At 40.7% G+C, this 24,444-nt stretch overlaps 1 protein-coding gene across 1 annotated transcript in view; it reads left to right on the forward strand.

The window, feature by feature from the left end:
• LOC141764574 (striatin-like) overlaps window positions 1–24,444 on the forward strand; it is a 54,573-nt gene that overhangs the window by 9,725 nt on the left and 20,404 nt on the right. The window contains exons 2-3 of the mRNA XM_074629882.1: window positions 19,515–19,618; window positions 23,661–23,734. Coding sequence (XP_074485983.1) covers window positions 19,515–19,618; window positions 23,661–23,734 — 178 coding nt within the window. The remainder of the gene's footprint in view (window positions 1–19,514; window positions 19,619–23,660; window positions 23,735–24,444) is intronic.

Genomic DNA, 24,444 nt, shown 5'->3' on the forward strand with positions numbered 1-24,444 from the left:
TCTACAGATCTGATGTGTGCTGTAAATCTGTAACCTGCCCTTCACTCTAGCAGTGCGGAAGTAAATCAACTTTTTAAAGGGGACGTATCATGTAAAACTCACTTTTTCAGTGCTTGTTCACATACATTTGGGTTTCTGGAGTGCCTACCAACCCACAAACTGTGACATAAGACAATCAAGTCAGTTTTTTTGTGGGCTGCCTAGATCAGAAAACATGTGATTCAACAAGACATTCAGATTTGGCTCCCAGATATTTGGCGATATGAGGTGCGTTTAATAAAGTTGTAAGTAGAGCTGGGTATCGAGCCTCATTACTGTCTGAAATGTGCTCGTATAATCAAGTATCAAAAGTTGCTCAGTCAGATTTCTACATATTTTTTTCATCAAATATTTCTTGATCTAAATCAATCAGTTGCTTTGTGAGAGACAGCATTTTATAAACACTGATGCACCTTTTCTTTATATTAAAGGACTGAAGCTTGTATGTGCTGCTTTCACTGTGCAGCCTTGATAGACATTGTGTAAATATAACAAAGTTATATGTATTGTTTCTCACCAAAACACATGATGTGATGCTTTGAGGCAGAGCCGATTTTTTGCCAAAGTTTCTGGGTAATTTTGGGGTTTGCACAGATTTCAAAATATAGACTAGGGCTGCAACTGACGATTAGTTTCATTTTTGATTAATCCGACAATTATTTTTGAGATTAATCGATTAATAGTTTGGTATAAAATGTCAGAAAATAGTGAAAAATATCCATCCCAGTTTCTCAAAGTCCAAGGTGATGTCTTTGGATGTCTTGTTTTGTCCAAAACCCAAAGATATTCAGTTTAATATGATATAAGACAGAAGAAAGGAGGAAATCTCCATATTTGAGAGGCCGAAAACAGCATTTTCTGCCAATTTTTCTTGACAAATTACTTTAACGATGATTCAATTATCAAAATAGTTGATTATTTTTCTGTCGATCGACTAATTGATTAGTCGACTAATTGTTGCAGCTCTAATACGGACCCTGAAAATTAGAAGAAAGGTCCTAAAATAACTTCCAGCAATTTCTTTTTACTTAAAACAAGGTAACAATAAATATATATTGGCATATTCAATGTGTTTTTAAAATAGTTCTCAGCCTTTCCTGCTGTTTCATCTTTCTAGAAAGACCAGAATAGTTGACCCATGAGCTTCTTGGTTGCTTGTAAGCAAACAAACCTTTATTTAGGTTTTATAGTGTTTTAACAGGAATAAAACACAACAGGAGAAGCTTAACACTGAAAGTGTAAAAACAGAGATATGAACGGGGTAAAATGAGGATGATCAAACAGTAATATAAACTATTGACCTTTGAGGAGCTTAAGCTGAGTGAAGCTGAGTGAAGCTGAGTCTTGGTGATGGAGGACCTGACGCTTGTTCTGCTTTCACGCTCTCTGTAGAGTTTCTCTGGATAATCATGTTGTCTCTGTAGTTGTGAATCATTTCCTGAGCGCGTTGCCAGCGGGGTCGTCTGGAAGACGGTGGATCTGACTTGGCGTTTAGTGTGAGTTAGTGGGATATCTTTCAGGGCATCGTGGATGCAGCTATAACCAGACTCTCCAAACCGCTGACTGATTCAGTCAGACTGATGACCTGATTCCAGTTTGACCTCCTCTGAACAGATCAAACCCACTGCTGAACCACAGTACTGATGCAGGTCAAAGAGAGAGGATGTCCTCTTTTTGTGTGTGTTTTGACTTGAGGGATGCACACAGGGGTCAAGTCTGTCTAAAACTGCCCGGATCCTTTACCAGGACTGCTACCATTGAAATTCTTTTAGATAACACTAAGCTAGACTTTTTGTACTCCAACACATTAAACTCTGCCCGGCTAACCCTAACCCACCATGGATGTATCCATTATTCCACCGTTGTCTTCCGGCAACACGTCACCTCACCAGATTTCAGAACGAGACTTCTCCTTGAGCGAGACTCTTTCCATAATAGCAGACACTTATAATAACAATCAGAGCGTCTCAAGGCGAAAACAAGCACTTTTAGTGGACGTATATGACCGTGCCAGTTTGCCCTGATAGGATTACATTTTAGCCCATGAGATGCTGTCGGTTACAGCGCTCTCCCTCAATACTGGACCAGTTTCAGAAATTGTTGTCACTATTAGTCAGTTAGACAAAAAAACATGAAAATAGGGTCCAGGTTGACAGGATAGTGACAGTCCTGTTGTTAAATTAATAAATTAAGGACATTATTGCCAATCACAGCACAGACTGCTAAAGGATCTCATTGATAGGTCAGGTCAGATTTTGACCAATTTGGAAACTACACCAGTTGAAGACTGGTTCTCGGTACCCATCCCTATGATCTACTCTAATTACTAGAAAAAATTCTGGCTCACAAAGATGCCTGAGCTTATTCCCAAAAAAAACATGTCAGTAACTCCACATCTGTGAGGAAACGGTGAGCCAGAAAAAAACGGTTGTGTCGAGAAGGTAACCCTCAAATTGTGAAATCTGATCAGATCAAAACTTGCAAAAACTCTTGCGAGACTTGCTACCCGACGACCTATCCTAACCTTAAATGTTCTAGGTCAAGGCCAAACCTTAACCATCTCGCGATGACCTCCCATTGTCAACAGCTCTGAGTTTGAGGCAAGAGCAAAGAACGTTATTGATAAGAAGAGAAAGTCAATTGTTCGTTCCATTGCAACATCAGCGCCTAGCAGCAGAGCTACGCTTCCGCCATTTTGGACTGAAAGCAACTACCGGACACCAGTAAAACGTCCGCCTAAACAGTGCCGTACAAAAGTAAAACTAAATTATTTCTATTGTATTGTCATAATTTTAATGTCTCTACCGAAATGAACAATACAAATATATCGTAAATATAAGAAGTGTTTTCAGTCCAAAATGGCGGCAGCGGCTGTTGTAAATAAAAAAACACCGGAGTTTCGTCTCTTTGCTTCTATACTGTTTGGCAAAAGTGGGAGGCTGAGAATTACCAGGAAGTGTTGATAGCTCACACACACAAACGTGAAGACAAAATTCCTGGGCGCTCTGAACACACACACACACATATGACACAGTACACAATACACCCACACACACTGTCAAACAAACACACACATACTTTAAGCAGTGAGTGAGGATTGGCAGGCTCTCTGTCACACACACACACACACCAAGTTGAGTTTATAAGTGTGAAGCGTAGGTGGTATCTGGGCCGAGTGCAGAAACACAAACACACATACATACACACACAGTGAATTCCTCTGGTCTGATAGATGCAGTGTGTGTGGCGCGTTGCTGACTCCATTACATCCAGTGAGCAGGAATCCCAGCCTGCCTCAGACTCAGTGGATAATGTGCGTACACACTGAAGCGCTGAAATTAGATCCACTTAACGAGGGTGCTTATCAGAAGAGATAATGATGGTAATAATATTGGATAATAACAGACGCAGGTTTCTGCCTCAGTCAAGGAGAAAAATTAAAACCCAAATTTCCTGTGAGGGAGCCTCCAAGTGTGTAGCATTTAGCAGTGTGTAGTGATCTATTGGCAGAAATGGAATATAATATTAATAAGTATGTTTTCTTTAGTGTATAATCACCTGAAAAGGGCTGTCAAAGATGGCGTGTTTTAACACCACTAATTTCTTTAACGCATTAACGCAATCAATATTTCGGAGGTTATAGCGGACTCAGTTTTAAAACTAGAGTGAAGATACTGATATCATATGTATTGATACCAACCACGTCATACTAGCTTTTTGGGAAGGAGGTTAAATAACGCTCCAAACCTGCGCTAAATTTTGGCGAGGAAAAATGGCCATTTTTGGGGTCCCTTGACCTCTGACCTCTAGATATGTGAATGAAAATGGGTTCTATGGGTACCCATAAGTCTCCCCTTTACAGACATGCCCATTTTATTATAATCACATGCAGTTTTTGGCAAAGAATTGTGAAAATATTGGTGTGTTCTTTATACTATGAAAAATCGTGGTAAATCGCCTTGCTTACAGTATCGCAATATATCGAATCGTTACCCCTTTATCATGATATGTATCGCCAGATTCTTGACATTACACAGCCTTAATGCACACAGAGCAAATCAATAACAGTACAGCAAGTTGAGATAAAAGACAGATGGTCCCTGTGGGGAGATTTAGGTAATATTGTACAGCAATAGTCTTCATTCCTCTCCTTATTCTCCTTTTAAGCTCAGTCTCAGAGTTTTCTCTGGGGAACAGATATGAGGGCACATTCTTGTGTTTTCTTCTGCAGTGAGCCAAGAGCGTGACGCTAATAAATCACTGCCTCTTACTGTGCCTCAGTGCTGGACCTCCAATATGGCCAAAGCAGCCAATTTCCTCCGGTCCCCAAGGAGGTCGATGCTTCAACCCATGAATAACAGTCGCACAGGGTCAGGCTTGGTATTATCATTCTCTGGTGGAGATATAAAGAGCTTTAAGGTGACGCTACGCTCACTCCAGCATATCGGCATAGCTGATTTTAAGTCTTGTGGGACATGTCTAAGTCAAGCCTCAATTCTATGATGGCAAGTCCAATTTAACTCCCAAATTATTTTAGTCGAAGTCAAGTCAAAAGTTTTTCTGAGATAAGCCTAAATCAAATATCAAGTTATTGGAGACAAGTTCAATTCAAGCCTCTGGTCTGTCGGAGCAATTCCAAGTCAGGTCTCAAGTTATTTCAAACAAGTCTAAGTCAAAGCAGAAATTATTTGAGGCTAGGCCAAGTCAAGTCAATAGTTGTTCAAGTTATGTTCAAGTCATGTCACAAGTTATCTGAGAAAAGGCCAAATCATGTTCCAAGTTAATTGAGACAATGTCAAGTCAAGTCTGAAATCTGAGTGGGCAAGTCTGGTCTCAACTTATTTGAGACAAGTCCAAGCTAAATCTCATGTTATTTGGAACAAGTTGAATCAAATCTCAAGTTATTGGAGACAAGTTCAAATCAAGTCTCAAGTCAGTCAGAGCAATTCCAGGTCAAGTCTCAAGTTATTTGAGAAAAAAAGCCAAGTCACTTTCCAAGTACAAGTCAAGTCTCAAATCTAAGAGGACAAGTAAAAGTCAAATTTGAAGTTATTTGAGACAAGTCCAAGTCAAGTTACTGGGCTGTCAGAGCAATTACAAGTCAAATCAGAAGTTATTTGAGCCCAGATCAAGTCAAGTCTCAAATCTGACAGTGCAAGTGTAAGTCAAGTGTTAAGTTATTTGAGACATGACCTACTCAAATCAGAACTTTAGACAAGTCCAAGTCTAGTTACAAGTAATTCGAGAAAAGTCTCAAGTCAAGTCTTAATTTTTTTTGTCCAACTAGAGTCCAAGTCTAAATCTTTTGTTTCTGTTCATCTCAGAAAAACTAAAGTTCTGTTTCTGATCATTTCATCATTGATGGTTTGGACTAGGGCTGTCCTCGACCAAAGAAATTCCTAGTCGACTAACACTTGTCGACTAATTGATTAGTTGATTTAATCAACAGATCTATAAAACAGAGTTTCTCCACAAGGAAACACAAAAGCACCACACAAATCTTGTGTTTACCAGACATGTGCTCATCAGTTTCTTGGAATTAAGTCATTAAACGTGAAAAAGGATTACAAAAATGACTAATTGACTAAAGAAATCTCAGTCGATTAAAACCAAAACGACCGATTAGTTGACTAATCGACTAAGACGGGCAGCCCTAGCTCGGACTAGTTTGGTCTTTTTTAGATAATGGTGATGCTTACTGAGAATCTGCTCAGCTAGTCATGTCTGTGTTGCTGTTAACACATCTGATTAGCATTTTGAGGAGGCTGGGCAACATCGGAGGGGTGAATGCTGAGAATCACTTGGTGGATCATAGGGGACGGACGCTACTGTCATTGGTGACAAGACAGAAGATAAAGGCTTTATTTAACTGAGAAACTCTTTTGTATCTGGTGACGCAACAGTTACGCTGGTGGTTATTGCTACACATCATCATGTTTAAGTGAACCTCTTGGCATCGCTGTTTTCTTTTTTTTTTAACCCTGCAAGAGTTGATAATGTTGATCAGTCAGCCAGTTAGTTTGTCCATCTGTCTGCCTCAAACTTTGGTTGAGCAATATCGCAACAGATACTTTCCCACAAAATCTGCAATGGATTTTCATGGGGATGATCCATGGTGTCACATGAATTGTTGAATCCTGAAATTGGGTCATAAGCCAGAACACAATTATGATTACTGTTATCTTGTTATGAAAAAGGATTCCTCCAACATGACGGTATTCCCCTCGTAGCTCCCACAGAACTCTCTGCAGACCTTCCTGCGATGTGACAGACTGCATAGTTGGCGAGGACTTTCTTTGTTCTGCTCCTTCCTCCTCCTCCTCGTCCTCCTCAGCTCTGCTCTTGAAGGCTTTATGTTGTTCTAATTAAAGTCTTGTCAGCTTCAGAGGAGCACGCGTGTCGTCGACGGTCCCCGAGGGGAAGAAGTGAGTGGGCAAGGGACTTCGACACGCCGCTATTCCTGTTCATCCCAAAGCCTTCCCTTCCCCCTTCGCCTTCCCCATCTCTGTCTCTTGATATCTGCTCCTCTGGGCATCATATCAAAACACTTCCTCCCATCATCCTCTGTCTCATTTACACCTCCCCTCCTTCCATCCGTCTTTTCACCTCTATTGTAAAACCAGAGCCGTGGAGTTTGACGTCGTGGAGTTTGACGTCGTGGTGATGCCAGCGGCGTGGGTAGCTCAGATGTGCCAACACTCCTTTGCAAAATAGAAATGAAGAGAATGGAAGATTGTGGGGAATGTGATCTTGTTACTGTAACGAGCTGAGGGCAGATTGTATTGAGGAAGCTTTGTTTTCGTCCTCCTTCTAGAATCGGTTATCCCCTACGACGATACGGATGTTTCTCTGGAGGTTCTGTGTTCCCTAACTGCTACTTGCTGAACTACAGATGTGGAGAATATACAAATTAGCTCAGCTGCCATTAATCAATCAACCAACCAACCAACCAACCAATCAGTCAATCAGACCGGGTAGTGTCCAGATGGTAACCCGCAAATTGCGAACACAGGCAAAAACTTGCAAAAACTCTAGCAAGACTCGCTGCCTGACGACCTATCCTAACCTAGGCTTGCCGTGGTGGTCGGTGCTACATGGTGTTTGGGCATACACCAATTACATTACTGCCCCTTGCCTTTTTTATAGAAATAAAACCCATTTAGATAATTTTTGCACTACAAACTGAAAGTGAAAGTGTCCGCTCTGTACGAAGTCTCAGCACAGAGTAGCAGGAGTCAGATTCCACACACAGGACGAGAGAGAGTTGACAGACGAGACGATGGCGGAGGATTTGGTGTCAAAGTGAAAAGTAAAAGTGCCTATTTGGCAATATTTCTGATTTAAACCCAATGCTACAATGTTAATGAGACAATCGCTCACCACCAGTGTGCGCAGCGCCATGTGGAAACCTGCGGCCCTATAGCAAAAGCTGTACCGGAGAGGCCAGACACGCAGCCATCAAGAGTAAAAGATCACAATAAGCGATCTACAGATATTGAGGATCATCTTTTCTTGTAAAATGTCCGGTGTAATCGGTAACACCGGTGTTGTCACAAGTTTGTTAACCGGTGGGTAAATTTCCTCACCGTGACATCCCTATTCTAACCTTAACTATTCCAGGTAAATGCCTAACCTTAACCATCTCGCGAGAGTTTCACAATTTGCGTGTTACCTTCTAGACCCGACCATCAGACAGTCAGCACATCCAAGCATGCACACATAACTGTGTAGTTATTACAATGTAATTTATTTTCACTCATTCAGTGTGTTTTCATGCACTCAACGAGGACCTGATGAAGCCCATACTGCAATCATTTATATGGTTGTTTAATGCTGCGAACAACTACTGTCAGACCGACACATGTAGAGTTTTGACCCTGCGTTCTCGTCTCCATGCACCTTTCATATAGCCAAAGTTGTGCCAGAAACCTCCACTCTGCCTGGTTGCTATGGTGACCCAGCATCTGTGTAGATTAAGGGGAGTTTTGTTGCCATGGTGCAGTGATGTGATGTATGTTGTATTCCCAGCGAATAAAGAACATGATGGTTTAGAGTTTAGAGATGAATAATTCTGATCTCTGTTGCAGACGCTTTTCGTCTACTGGTTACTTTTTGGCCTCCTACAAAAAAAGAAAATGTTGAACTTTATTGATCACTGGCAACTCCTACCTAACCCTGCCTTGGTGAAATCATACCTTGGATATGACAGCTTTTCCCTGAGAGCAAAGATCCAGCTCTCTGAAGACTCAGACAGAGTTTATCAGACAGACCATCACCCCTCCGTCACCCCTCTCTCTCTCAGCAGCTTATCCTCCCCTTCACCCTCCACCCTCTCATCTCTCCGTCTCTTCATCTCCTCCTCTCCGGCTCCCTGGAAGATTAATCCCCTCACTGCTCCAGATTTAAGCGGCGGGAAATCCCCCTCCCACAGGACTCTTCTTTGTGTCCCAAAATATTGCTGCATCGTTAATACGGTGTCAGCGAGGGGTTATAGTCATCCAGCATATTGTGTGTCTTTTGGGGTGGGGCGTCGTGGATATTATGGAAGGTGGTTAAATGGGGTTACAGAGGCTCAGATGACTGTATTATGACAAGGGAAAAGAAAACTCTATGGCCTTGTTGTTTGAAGTACAGTACAGACTACTTTTACATGTTTTAGCCAACTAACTGCAGCTCATCGCCGCTTCCCAATTTCCAAATCTCAGTCTTTAGATTGATTTCATTCTTTCCAGGCAGCTTTTTGTTTCCACTTATTTCTATGAAAGTCAACTTGCAGAGACTCTGGTCTATCAGAGCAATTCCAAGTAAAAAAAGAAGTTATTTGAGACAAGTCCACGTCAAGGATCGAGGATCACTTGCTGGGTGATGGAGGACGAACGAATCAATTCATGTAAGAATGAAGATTCTTATCTTCTAAGGGCGTTTTCATATTCGGTATGATTGATTCGTATCGTGCCCGAGTATGATTGCCTCCCCTCTCCACTCCCCCGCCGCTCAGCTTTCACATTAGAAAAGTTGTTCCGTACCAGAGTGCTCTTGCGTCATTATCCACATGTATTTGTTTATGTTGAGATCAGCTGCTCTAGTGGCGGAGCATCGTAAAACACTTCATTCAAACTTGACAGAGACAAAATAAAACTCACAATAAACGTCATCGTTAGTCTTTCTAACTATCACCACTTCTGGTTTGGTTGGAATAAACTCTTATTTCACAGAGTTTGATGTGAAAATATGCCGACTCCCCCGCTGTCTCTCTTTCCTTCCGCCCGCTGAGCAGCTGAGCGATACTCGTTCTTCGGCGGCTGACCATTTATTACCAAAATAAAATAACAAACACCACCCTCTTGCCTGCCTTCCAGCTTTATGGCGCATGTCGTGCGCGTACAGATTTCGGAGGAGACCGGCGGCGTTGAAAAAAGCCTCCCCTTTCAACTACACGCTGACTGCTAACGTTACTCCCGTTAAATAGCGGTCCACTTCCGTGTTTCGGTGCAGTTGGCTTTCACACCTGATGCGAACCGTACCCGAGTACACATGATCCGTACTCAGGACCACCTTTTCAAGTGGACTTGAGTACGGATCGACAAAACGTGCCCCAGTACAGTACGGAGCGTTCACACTAATCAAACAAACTGGACTTTGGGGTCAAGTGTACTCGGATCCGGGTCCCTGATGTCAAAGAACCCTAAGATTCTGAATCGACTCACAACTTCCAAAAGTAAATTTTTTAAAACGTGTTTTTTCTACAAAAGAACCTAGATATCGCTGCTGATGGACAGTAATCCTACACACCAAGTCAAAGTTGTGTCAAGGATCATTGCGTGATTTGTTGAAACATCAATTGTTACTTCTAAAGTCTGACTGAAGACACCAGTACATCAACCAAACACCACATCAGCCCAGCTGTCAGCAGGAACACTTCAAACGCAAACTACTAAAATCATTTTGATAACGAGAAAGATTCAGAGAGCTGAGATTAGTTTGTGTTGATTAGTTGTGTGTGATGAGCTGCTCAGCTGTGTGTCCTCCCACGCTGCCTGTCCAGCAGGACGGAGGTGTTGCTTGTTTCTCTCAGATGGAAGATGTCTTCTGCAGCAGCTCCTCGGGGGGCTTTGGTGTGTGGGAATGCACAGTAGTGGATATTGATTTTATACAGAAATGAAATCAGTTTTAGTAGTTTGTCTTCCCACAAGTTTGTAGAGAAGTTATAGTTTTCATCCACTCAAAAGGAGACATTAAAGAACACCAGTGTGCTGCCCACTGTTTAAGTGAGGTTTGTAAACAAACCCGATTGGTCTATCTCACTGTCGATCAACACATCAATAGCTCTGATCAGTATGAGCAAAATGAGCTGCCGTGCTTGCTTGTAACTCCTCATTGTGTGTTATTATGGCAATCCAATTGAAAGTTTGTCCCGTTCTACTCGATGGTGTTAGAGACTGTAAAGAACTCACTGAATAGTTGCCTGTTATTTATTAGTTATGATGCTTTTTTAAATAATTAACATTCTAGTAGTTGACCCTTGACCCCTGTGAAGTCAGAAATTTTAGGGTGCTTTCACACCTAACCTGTTTGGTTCGGTTAAAATGAACTTCGGCCCATTTGACCGGTTGGTACGGTTCATTTGGGCCGGTGTGAAAGCTGTCAATCGAACCCTGGAACGAACCAAACAACGGTCTCGGTTCGGTTGGTTTGTGGTGTGAATGCAATCACATGTACGACTACAAAATTTAAGTATTTTCTCTGAAAACAGTTAGGCCATGGATACTTTTTTTTGCTTTGTTGTATAGTTAGTTTCTTGTGCTTAGCCTTGGAACACTAGTTTTAAGTATAACAAGAGGGCAAAAGAACACGAAGACGAATGCTGCATCCCGACAGTATTAGTCGTCTGTGGGTAGTGAGTTTAAACCATTTCATTTGAATAGATATGTGATTTTAGCATGATTTCCAAAGATAAACTACTAATAAATCCATCTGCTGAAGTGAAGATCTGTTCAGGAAGTGATCTGTATTTAAAGCCATGTATATAAGCACGTCAGCGCGGGAATTTTCTCTAATTAATAGGTCAAAAGCTGTTAAAACTGCTGCACTTGTATCCGACTCCGTGTACTTTGTCGGTTCATTCAGTCTATTAAAAAGTGTGTGACAGCGATCTTGTTAACAGAGCCCGATAGTCCATTTAATTTTATTTTTTTTATATATATATATAATAATTATATTTTATTAAATATTTTTCCCACATTCCAATTCCAGTTTCTTTATGTTATCAAGAATTAAAAGTGAAAGTGTATACATTATTATGCTATTATCATTATACCAGTGGCATAAAATGGTTTTAAAATGACAATAATACCGTTTATCTCAATTATTTCTAAGACAATGTATCATCCAACAAAAGTAGTTATCGTGACAGGCCTGAGTCGTGGTTATGCTGACAAAGAAATGATGCAGTACATCTATATTTGAAGCTAATGAGAGACTTTGAGAGGCTCATAAATGGGAATCAAACGCTGACTGTACCACGCCAGCTTTATTGTAGTTCAGGGCTGCTGTGTTGTCTTCCTGTCAGTGGGGTGTTTCCTGTATTGAGGGCAGCTGAAAGCTGACACAATTTAATCTTCCTGAGGCCTGTAATCCCTGTTGTCTTAAAGAAGACAAAGTAAGACTCTGTAGTCCGACACATCCTCTCTGTGAGCAGACGGCAGCTCAGTGAAGAAGAGCTGAGAGCAAACATGATTATCAGGATGAACTGTTCACTTTCTGTACCTTCAAACCAAATGTTTGAAGTCCACATAAAAAAAATGGAATGGCATCCTTTCCTTAAAGCAGCTATATTCAATATTCTCATGATAACAATGTATGAAATGACAACGTGACTCAGCTTTACAGAGCTTTATAGTGAGTTTCAGCTCTATGTTTATTTGGCCGGCCCACAACTTTACTGTTGTGGTTCACTCTCACCGCTGTCATAGCTACGCAGCAAACAGCAGACAGACACAGTTAGAGACTTGTTGGTGAACATAGTGGAGCATTTAGCAGCTAAAGAGACAGATGTTTCCCTCAGGAGTTGGTAGAGACCAAAAACAGAGCTAAAAGAGAGAGAATATTGGACTTCAGCTTGTTCTAATCAGGCGCCAACCTCCGGGTTTAAAAAGTGAAGCCAATGAGGAAGTGCCTTAAACTTGCATTCTTTCTAACAGCCAGCAGGGGGCGACTCCTCTGGTTGCAAAAAGAAGTCTTATTGTATAGAAGTCAATGAGAAAATGACCCTACTTCTCAATTGATTTATTACCTCAGTAAACATTGTAAACATGAGTTTATGGTCTCAATCGCTAGTTTCAAGTCTTCTTCAATACAGCATGATGTTCATTTAGTAAATTATGGTCCCATTTAGAGTCAAATAGACCATAAAGCAGGGAATGCTTGGGTGACGTCACGGTGACTACGTCCACCTACAGTCTCTAGTTCCTATGCTTCCCAGTGGCTAAAACACACAATGAATACTGCTAGGCAACACAAGCACACAAACTACTCACAATGATTTAAGGACAAAAGAACTGTTAACCAGCTCACAGTGTTATATCATCAAGTGTCCACAGCTTCACACAATGAAATAACAACCAGTACAAAGTGTAACTGGACATACTGGTGAAACTTTGAACAAGTTCCATCATGTCATCACAGAAATAGATTCATTTCACTTCTACTGAAACTCCTTATTAGAAGTTTCCTTCTTATTAGAGTGCAGCTTTTATGGTTCAAAGCAGCCCATTTGCATTTCTGCTCCCTCTGTGATCTGATGTGGAGCACTGACTAAAAAAGAAGAAAAGGCTGATGGGAATTTTTAACAAGTGGGTTACCCAGTTTGTCCTGCATTTCGAGTGAAGGCACCTCTGAGGGGTTGCCCTCCCTGCTAGATGGTTCCTCTTCTGAAATTGAGCCGTCTCAAACTTGTCTACCTGCTTTTAAACCACGATAAAGTTGGAATATGTATTTATGTTTTGAGCCACTGAAACAAAAATCCATCCATCCATCCATCTGCAACCGCTTATCCCGTTAGGGGTCGCGGGGGAGCTGGAGCCGATCCCAGCCGACATTGGGCAAACAAAAATGTTTGTTCAATTAATTTGTTGTTCCAAACTCTGTCTGGTAGTTCTGACGTTGGTTTTGAATGAATAGAAGATGAAGAATGGGTGGTTGGCGTAAATGATGATCAAGTAGATAATATGAGGCGCCATCTGGTTCAATCTTTGGTGTTATTATACTTTTATTATACTAAGGGACCTCTTTGAAAATAGCCATGCCAGTTTTTGCTCACCAAAATTTAGCGTAATTTTGGAGCATTATTTAACCTCCTTCCCAACAAGCTAGTATTACATAGTTATATATATATATATAGTGCCTGCTCTGAGTTCCCTCTCTGATGGGATTTCATATCCTGGGATTTCGATGTGTGAACGCAGAGAACATGAGGGAATTAGTTTACAGCAGAATGTACTTTCCAACCTGTTTAACAGATTCACCGCATCAGAGGCGTTTTAGCCTAACTGGAGTGGAAACGGCTGAATGACTAAACCAGAGAAGAAGAGCAGTTTGAGGTCATCTAAGTGCTTCAATGGAAAGTCTTATAATTGTACAGAGTGGTCACAGTGTGACCTCTGCTATCGATTAGTCTTCCTGCCTCCACATTCGGCTCTGCTCTCTGTGAAGCGATTTACTGGCTGCTGCTAAAACATGACGTTCAGATGCTTCACTAAAATCTATAATTATGAGAAAAGACGCCTCCGATGTGCTGCAGATGCCCTCCTACACAAAAGCTTCTTAAATATCACCCATCCCACCGAGTTCACCGCCATCACAGGACGATGTAGTCACTGCAAGAGTTTAAACTCTTTACATCTGTAACGTGTTCAAGATCTAAACTGTAAAAGAGCTCAATGGACTTAAACTCAATGAACTTTTTTATTTTGTATTTTAAGAACGTCATGCTCCTGGTGGACTTACTGTAACACCAGCAGAGCTCATAAACTAATCAGAGGTGAGAAGATGTTTTTCATTTCATAGACCCGTTTTTGTCTTTTTTAGAGGGGTACAGGGGGTCTTTAGGGGGAGATAGCAGGTCAACAGTATGTGTCACATAGAAGTGGTGTACATCATCTGAAAGCTGGGAACGTGGAGAATAATTTGAGATGCAGCACAGCACTGTGTGTCAAGTTCTTCTAGTCATTAATCAGAATTTTTTTTTAAAAATTTGATTAATTAATTAATTGTAATAAATTGTGAAAGTGTAAAATGGTTTAGAACATTATGATAGAAGTATATTATGGTCATTCTCGTTCTCTATTATGTCTCATAAGTTGCTGCAGCAATTTTACACAGATTTGGTGCTAAATTTAATAATTTTTTACCACTTGAGAATTGATGAAAACGATCAATAATCCCTCCAAAATACCACATTAAGACACCAAGACCCTGAGGAAGACCATAGAAAAAAGTCATGCTGGGATTTGGTTTCAAAACTTTTGACAGTTGGAGATTTCTGCAAGAATTGCATTTTTTGGCGATTGGATGGCGAGCACTTCTGTTCAGGAAACTGCTCAGAAACCCCCTTATTGTTAATCTACCTAGGAAAGCCATCCATCCTCTGAATGCTCTAGTGCTCTGGCTTGTGGTTGTAAAGTTTCATGAGGCTGTGATTATCCTAGAGGTCACCACAGGTCAGTTTATACAGGGAGGTCAAGTTTAAAAAAAAAAAATGGTCAGACTACATTGAAATGTCTCCTATGGAGACTTACATCATCACACATGAATACAGTTGGGCTCATTGGATCCACAAGAGCCTCAGCTTTACCGTGATACCCAATTTATGTAATTCAAGACTGTTTATGGACCCCAGCATGCAGAAATATTCAAACACATCATTTTTAGAATAAACAAAAATAACACATTTATACTCCATGCAAAAAATGTCATGTGATTATCATAAAGAGGGCAGGTCTGTAAAGGGGAGACTCGTGGGTACCCATACCCATGAGTGAGACTGTTAAAGCGGTGTTTTTTTTTCATGTTTTAGCTCATTAAAGTCAGATTATTTAAACTTTATATCATCATCAACCGTTTTCCAGCATCTACGAGCTGCGCTGTTAAAAATCAAATCCAGAACACAAACCATAATAAACCTTGTGAAATGGGTGATGAGATTTAATCATTTCTTGCATTAAAGAGCAGTTAGCTCTTATATATCAGATGTCAGATTGTTGGATGTCGTGAACACAACAGCAGTTGTCCGAAAGCATTATTATTGATAATGTGATCAAACAGCATTGATATTCACAACAGTCATACCGGCAGAGATCCGTCACAGAGTCACAATCAAAACTGCACCAACAGGAGCAAGAAGAAGACCAGAATGCAATGCAGAAACAAGATATTTGTGTTTGTATTTTAGGTCCCAAAAAGCTTTGATCTCTGTGACACTACGATTATTTTCAGCTTTGCGTGATCAAGAACTGAAAACTGTTTCCGAACTGAGCGCTCGTCTCATTTCCAGAATAAAGTTTACCGTCATCATCTCTGTGAAATTCAGACGCAGCCGCCTCGAGTGTGGAGCGACCCAGTTATAACGTGTGTTTGACATGAATGAAGGGCTGAGTGTCCTACTTCCTCCTCAGTGTGTGTGTGTGTGTGTGTGTGTGTGTGGAGGGGGGTTTAGTTTGCAAACATGCAGTCCAGTCAGTTAGCTTGTAAAACGGCCTGAAGTGACGCTCATAAAACAGAGCAGCAGCCTGCAGCGTCCGTTCTGCTCAGATCAAAACAATGAATCACAATTTAATGTGTTCACTAACTGGTCCTCCGTTTTCTGGAATATTGCGAGAACTGAAACTAGAGATAAAACAATATGCAGATGAATCGATCAGCAGCTATTTTAGTATCTAATTAATTGTTTTAATTTTGTCTAATAGATCGGGGGATCTATCAGAACCGGTATTTGTTGCTTCGGACCGGTGTACGAGCTATAACTATTACTGTGACTTGGCAAATTTAAAAGTACATCAGCGCTCAGCGCTAAATCCAGCTTGTATTGCATTAGTGACAAGCAATTTCACAAAGTGATTAACATAATATTATGTTTGTTTATAAATAGACTAACAGAGCCACTAGTGTCCGACAGACCGTTCGCAATTTACTGCGTAGCCGAGGCACTATTTGACTCATTGGCGTTTACAGTCCAAAATGGCGGCAGTGCTACCTCAGCGCAATATAGCGGCCATTGTCAAAAAAGCATTAGAGTTTCACCTCTATACTTCTAAACTCTCTGTTTCTTCTATTTATTTAGTGTTTATTGGTGGTTGGCAAACCAGCTTAGAGGTGCATTACCTCTACCAAGTAGACTGGAGTTGCTACACTCTCATTCACGGGTTCTCAGTCTCATTATGTTCCAGTCGGGAGCGGCTGCTCAGTGAAGTGAGACACTTATTGGTAAAAATCAGTAAACCTGTCCGGGCCGGTGTTGTGGTCAATATCAAACCAGTTTGAGATTTTTTACACCGACCCAACCCTACTTGCACTCACCTCTGTTTCATTCTTAGCAGGTAGCGTACTCACTGATAGCTTGTGTTTGCACTGGGATCAGCTCTCTGCAGTGTTTAAGAAGCAGCATTGTTTTGGATTAGTTTTGTTTTGAACCAAAGTAGCAAGTAGCTAAAATCATAGAGCCGACTGATTCAGTGTTAGTAGAATAAAAAACAACTTAAATAGTTAATTGCATGTTGAACACTGTATTTTAGATGAACGAGTCAGGTGACGAGAGGTAAACACTCGCAGCTTTCCTGCCAGCTGGAACTGTTTCTTATGAACTCTCATATAACAGCTGACCTGGATGTTAAAGCGACCGTACACACAAACAGCTCTCAGTGTGAGGAGGAGGAGGAGAAGGCAGTAAAAGGGTTGAACCTCTGGGGTGCAGAGGGGTTTAGGGGGAGGGGGGGTTCAGGGTGTGACGTCAGCGCTGATATGTCATGCATCCTGTTGGGTAACAGCTGGGTCCCTGCACACAGAGCCTGCAGCTCCCAAGCAAACAGTAAACTCACGGTCAAGGACAAACGCATTATTATTTATTGTTAAACTGTCATTTCATTGTTTAAGACCACAAAACATTGAAGCTACTTTATGTGTCTGATTTATGACTCTGACCAAACGGAACTAACGCCTAGACAGTTTTACAGCTCAGGGTTTCTGAGCCGACGTTCGCCGTCTCCTCTCACATTATTTGACCTTGACTCCAAGTCGGTCACATGTCGTCCGTTCCCACGCTGCTTGCTGAGTCGCCGCCTCACGTCCAACCCACGTCTGAGAGGAGACGTTAAGACGGATCAGACGCAGAGACGCGACGTGTTAGTCGGTCACAAGTTACCTCTCAGTCCCTGTCCCATTTCCCAGGGGGCTTTGGGACCGTTGGATACCTGATGACCTGACAGAAGATAAAGCCTTCTTCTTTTTTTGTTCTATTAAAAGATTTTGCAGAGAAATTGAAATATGTAATATACGTAAACATTTCCATTGGTGCATGAGGAAAATACATTTTAAAAAGAAAAGAAAAGGAAAAATACACACGTGTACAGATACACACAAATGTACTTGCTTATGTAGAACACATACTACTAATAAACATAACCTATAATAAAAGAAAACATTAATTATAATGTAAATACATACAATCAATCACACATAAAAAAAATAATTTAAAATGTTTTTTAAATATATAAGAATAAAAATGTTATAATAATAATAATAATAATAATTGAAAAACTATTATAAATTCTAAAGCTGCCTTCACATGATGAGAAATTTGCTCTTTGCGCACCGCGAGGTCAGGCGCAGAGCCTTGCAGAGGCGAAGTGCAGCGCAGGAACAATATGCCGTCAAAAACTGTGCAAGGAACGCCATTCACAGTTTCTCAGCAACAACTGGTGCAGCTGTTATCTCATTGGTTGCGCTTTGAAAGGTTCACAACAACCGAGGTCGAAGTTCATTTAAACTTTGAGGTCAGCGCTCGGTGGCAATTTCAAGCAGTGCGCCATGCCGAGGGTGGCGCTTCCACCTAGTCGAGTGGCATTGCTCTCCCCATAGGAAAACAATGGCACAGCCAACACAGAGTGATTTTATTGCTGATCATATGTGGGGGGCTTTACACTTCTGCAATTGTCCAGGGGTGGGAGGTTCTGGGATTGGAGCTGGTTAAAAAAATGTGTCATTCTTCATTTCATCATAGTTAGCAGCTATGTCACAGCTGAGTGTGACCACATGGCTATGAATAAGTTTGGTTATAAATTAAACTAAACACCAAACAATCAATCGATTAGTGGAGAAAATAATCAGCAGATTAATCCATAATGAAAATAATCATTAGTTAATAGTTCAAAATGAGCTCCAACCAACTACAACAGTAAAATCCTGCTTTTACATTAATAAATGCGTAATAATAATCTAATGATAGAATATATAATAGTAGAACAGTCACAAGGGACATTTTTATACTTTCAGACTTTTTTTAAAACGTTAAATTCATTTTCCAGATTATATATATATTTTTTTTACTAAAGTAACATTTTCAATGCAGAACTTTAACTTGTAACAGAGTATTTTTACAGTGTGGTATTAGTACTTTTACTGCAGTAAAGGATCTGAATACTTCCTCCATCACTGGTATTAAAGCACAGAAAGTGTCTCATGAAAAGCTGCCAAGACCTTCTGTCCTGTCCATCCTTCTTGTTTTTATTCTCCATCTGACTCCACACAATGAAATGGACGTTGTGATATTGCAAATGAAGAGGAGGAGTGATTGGAGGAAGGGACTGAGGATCGGGCTGTGCGAGGGCTTTGTGGATGTTGGGAGTTATTTTAGCCTTCGTGGTCCTTCACACCTCTTCCCCTCAGAGAAATCACAAACCATTTTCTAAATCCACTAAACCTCTGCCGCTGCTTCCCCTACTCAAACCTCTGTGGGCCTGCGGTGCAGCTGAGCACCAAATTAGGGGATAAACGAAATCAGAATTAGACTCGATAAAACTTTAACGATCTCTGTGGGGGGGTTAGATCGCCACAGCGCAGAGACGAAGATCAGAGAAAATAAAAGCACATCAAGGCAAATAATTACAGCAACAAAAAAATATTCAGACTCTGCTTTGTTGATTCAGTGATTTTATTTTAGTTTCTCATCATCATCATCATGTTTAATGGAGATTAGATGTTTTTATCGACTCCCCCTGAGGTTTGGTTTAATCTCATCCGCACCGTCTGTTAGTCTTTCTTTTGTGTTTTTTAAGCCTCGTGTAATTAACTGCACTTTGGTGTTTAATAGAAACACACAGCAGGGATCCAATCTTCGTGATAAATGAGAATAAAGTTAAAATGTGGCTTCCACTGTTCTCTCTGTAGTGCAGCATCATCATCCAGTGTTTCCTCTGCTCCTACAGGCGCAGATCGCCTTCCTGCAGGGGGAGCGGCGAGGTCAGGAGAACCTGAAGAAAGACCTGGTGAGACGGATCAAGATGCTGGAGTACGCCCTCAAACAGGAGAGGTGAGTGTACACACACACACATGCAATAATAAAACCGACGGTAAATCTAACCTTTAACCCTAAAACCATAAATATAATCTTGTTTTTTGTTTCACAATTTTAATCTTTTTGTTCCCTACAAAATGCAGAAAGAGAATCAGATATTTTTTTTCAGATTCTTTGTTGCTTTTTAATTGAAACTTGTTCGTAGGATCAGTTCATTGTTTTGTGTTTCAAATGTTTTTATTGTGAAGCATCATTTTGCAAGATAACAAAACATGGTGTTATTGCCATGCTTCTTTTCCATATAAACAAACGTTTCAAAAGACACAAGAAGAACACTCTTCAAAAAATAATAATTAAATAAATAATAAAAATGAAAAGAAAAGAAAAAAATAGAATGTGTATATGTATATATATAAATACAGTGTATTTTATATATATATATATATATATATATATATATATATATATATATATATTTTAAAAAAACAAATACGTAAATAATAAAAAAGAAAAGAAAATTAAAATACATATGTTAAAATAAATGAAAACAATAATAATTATAATTTAAAAAAACACAAAACAGTGATAATAATAATAATAATAATAATAATAATCACAATAATAATAATAACGAGAGCTGCACGCAGCTATGAAAGGGCCCTCGCCCCTGCTCGCGGGTCGGGGTTGCTGGCGGGACGCCGACCGACGCGGCCGGGCACCGCGAAACCGAAACTCTGACGAGCGCCACGACGCCTGCCGCAAGGCTCTACGACAAGCGGTTCACGAGTTATGAAGGGGGGCGTGGCTAATGTGTAGGGGGCGGGCATAACATTCACCAATGAAACAGGAACTCTCTGCTGAGTTATATGACACTTCCCACAAGACTACGACAAACGGATCATGAGTTATGAAAGGGGGCGGGGCTAATGTGTAGGGGGCGGGCATAACCTTCACCAATGAAACAGGCACTCTCTGCTGAGTGATATGACACATCCCACAAGACTCTACTACAAACGGTTCATGAGATATGAAAGGGGGCGGGGCTAATGTGTAGGGGGCGGGCATAACATTTACCAATGAAACATGAACTCTCTGCTGAGTGATATGACACTTCCCACAAGACTCTACTACAAACGGTTCATGAGATATGAAAGGGGGCGGGGCTAATGTGTAGGGGGCGGGCATAACATTTACCAATGAAACAGGAACTCTCTGCTGAGTGATATGACACATCCCACAAGACTCTACTATAAACGGTTCATGAGATATGAAAGGGGGCGGGGCTAACGTCTTGGGGCGGGGCTATGAGTATATTTTTTCATATACATGTCATCAGTACTGGAGCAACATCATACCTGAGAGATTTGGGGCAGATCGGACTATGTACAGTTGAGTTACAATAACTGGCGAATGGCTCAAAATGGCCGCCACGCCACGGTCCGCTCGTTAAGTGAACGCTCACCATTTTAATAACTTTTCATCCTCAAGGTCTTGAGATGGTCCTGACCAAATATCAACTCGATATGATCAAATCTGTAGGAGGAGTTCGTTAGAGTACGCGGCCAATAAAACGCAAAAATTGGGAAAATCGTACATAAAATCCAATATGGCCGACTTCTGGGTGGGCGGGGCTAATGAAACCCAATGAGGAATATGTTTCAAATGATAATTTGGGGCAGATCGAACTCTGTACAGTTGAGTTAGGGTTAACCCACTCTCTGCTGAGTGATATGACACATCCCACAAGACTCTACTATAAACGGTTCATGAGATATGAAAGGGGGCGGGGCTAACGTCTTGGGGCGGGGCTATGAGTATATTTTTTCATATACATGTCATCAGTACTGGAGCAACATCATACCTGAGAGATTTGGGGCAGATCGGACTATGTACAGTTGAGTTACAATAACTGGCGAATGGCTCAAAATGGCCGCCACGCCACGGTCCGCTCGTTAAGTGAACGCTCACCATTTTAATAACTTTTCATCCTCAAGGTCTTGAGATGGTCCTGACCAAATATCAACTCGATCTGATCAAATCTGTAGGAGGAGTTCGTTAAAGTACGCGGCCAATAAAACGCAAAAATGACATAAAAATCCAATATGGCCGACTTCTGGGTGGGCGGGGCTAATGAAACCCAATGAGGAATATGTTTCAAATGATGAGTGGGATATGCATACCAAATTTCATGAATATCGGATCAACTTTGACAAAGTTAAAATTTCAACACGTTAGGGGGCGCTATAGAGCCGAATAAAAACACACTGGGCCTAATGGCTATGCAGTTACATAAAGTTCACAGGTGTCTATCATTTTGCCAAATTTTATGAGATTCCGAGTACCTAAAGGTATGTTCAAAATCTGAAAGACATAAGGGGGCGCTAGAGAGCCAACATGCCACGCCCAAGCAAAATTTCACCACTAAAATTAAGTAATTACTAGTTTGGATGTGTGTGTAAAGTTTCATAAATTTTTGTGCATCCTAAAGTCTTCAAATATGCGTTCGTAAATTCTAAAATCACGCAGGAAGTCCAACATGGCTGACTTCCTGTTTGCCGGAGAAATCTCAAAATCATTTAATCCAGGTATGAGAGCGTGAGCAATGACATACTTGAATTTCGTGAAGATCGAAGAAACTTTCTCGGAAAAACTGCGTACGTTAGGGGGCGCTATGGAGCCCCCTGGAGACACCCGAGCCCAGTCACTCCAGAACATTGAATTTCCCACCAGTTCTGACGCATACTCCACTTTTCGTGAGTTTTGGGGATGGCTAAGGTCGTCAAAAACGCGTTCTTGCAGCGGAAAAAGAATAATAATCTGCAGAAAAACAATAGGTTCCTTGCACTTCGTGCCAGGACACCGTTGGGTCCTGGCACTTTCGTGCTCGGGCCCTAATTAGGGCTGTCAATTGATTCAAATATTTAATCGTGATTAATTGCATGATTGTCCATAGTTAATCGTGATTAATCTTTGAAATTGACCATGCCAGTTTTTCCTCGCCAAAATGTAGCGTAAGTTTGGAGCGTTGTTTAGACTCCTTCCCGACAAGCTAGTATGACATGGTTGCTACCAATGGATTCCTCAGGTTTGAGGTCTGAGCCCGCTACAACCTAAAAATGTCAAGTTGCGTTAATGCATTAAAGAAATTAGTGGCGTTAAAACTAATTTTCATTAACGCGTTATCATCGCGTTAACTTTGACAGCCCTAATATGATGGATAATATAATTACTTGTATAACTTCACTTTCAAAATGTTCTTGCCTACATATCTCAAAGAAGTTCATTGTTTTGTTGACAATAAGAGAAATGTATTGAGAGTACTGCTGGCAACTATCAGTTACGAACTCTAACCTCAATAATCTCATGAGGAATTTAACAGAATTAAAGTGACTGATTGACAAATAGGATCAGTGTGAAACTGATCCGTCCACCTCAAAGAGCAGCTTATCCTCTTATGGAATTATTAGTAATAAATCACATAATCTGGCGACGGATTTCACACAGTTTGGTTGTCTGAGTGGCTGATTGGCAGGTCTGGGTGCTGTTTACTGAGGGGAAGAGGGGGGCTGTGGGAAAACTATAACAGACTTCACTTAGGACACAACGGGACCCTTTAACTCTCTCGGTTTAGTGTCAGCATCTCTTTAAAGGACCATACTGGTGTTTTTTATTGATTAGTTTATCAATTTCAAATCTTTTTAAAGATGTATTTCCTTCCTGTGAGTTGATGGTTTCAGTTTATTTCTATCATAAATCAACTTGCAGAGATTGAATCTTTGAACATTTAGTCAACTTTAAGTCAGTCACTGTAAGAAACTTTAACTTTTAAGTCTCTGCAAATTGACTCATGGTGAAGTGCAATAAAGTAATGAGATATCAGTATGTACAAAGTGAGCCACCACATGTCACATAGTCTGTGGATTATTGTATTTTATTGGACAATTTATTCAAAAAGACATAATGTAACAATACATTTATTGTGGAAATAAAGAATAACGATGTAATAAAAGCCAGTGAGGGCACTCAGACATTGTGATAACCAATTTGTCACCCTCAGGGCGAAATACCACAAACTGAAATATGGAACCGAGCTGATCCAGGGGGAGATCATACCTCCAAATTATGATTCGGGTAAGACGAACCTCTCTCTCTGTTGTTGATATTCTGCTGAGATGTTTTTGCAGCTTTCTGACTGGTGATTGTAGATGTTGCAATCAGACCTGCCTGCTGTTATAAAGATGGTCACTGCATCAGATTAGGAGATTATAGAAACATACATTCTTGCTGTGACTCGGCTGAGAGACAGAACAGACTACGAGCCGGTACCTGAACAGTAGTAGCCCGATGTCATCGGGAAGGAGGTGCTATAGGGACCGACTTCTGGGAACAACAATAGATAGTAGGTCTGCCCTCTGAAAGTAGATGAGTCCAATCATCCGTCCCCTCAGTCAACTTGAAATTGTTCAAGAACGCACTCCGGTGGTCGAAAATAAGTATTACAACAACAAACACTTCGAAAAATGAGCCTTAAGAAAAAAAACATTCACTTGTCCTCACACAGATGGAAAAAAAGTAACTTAGAATTTTTATTTTTTTTACCTGTTTCACAGATAGAACAAAAAGCCCTTTGAAAGATTATCCCGACAAAACATTTTGTTCACCTGTTCTTAAGTCATAAAGACCGGAGAGAAAACAATTTAGATCAGACTTAGAAAATGGATCACTTTTTTTTCTTGCTTGCCTTTCAGGGCTTCCGTATCGAAATGAATAAAAAAGAAAGAATAGTCGAATCTTTGTATTGAACAGCCAAATCTGAGAAACTGGAGCCAAGACAAACATGG

The sequence above is a fragment of the Sebastes fasciatus genome, chromosome 3, assembly GCF_043250625.1.
Source record: "Sebastes fasciatus isolate fSebFas1 chromosome 3, fSebFas1.pri, whole genome shotgun sequence".
Taxonomy (NCBI): Eukaryota; Metazoa; Chordata; class Actinopteri; order Perciformes; family Sebastidae; genus Sebastes; species Sebastes fasciatus.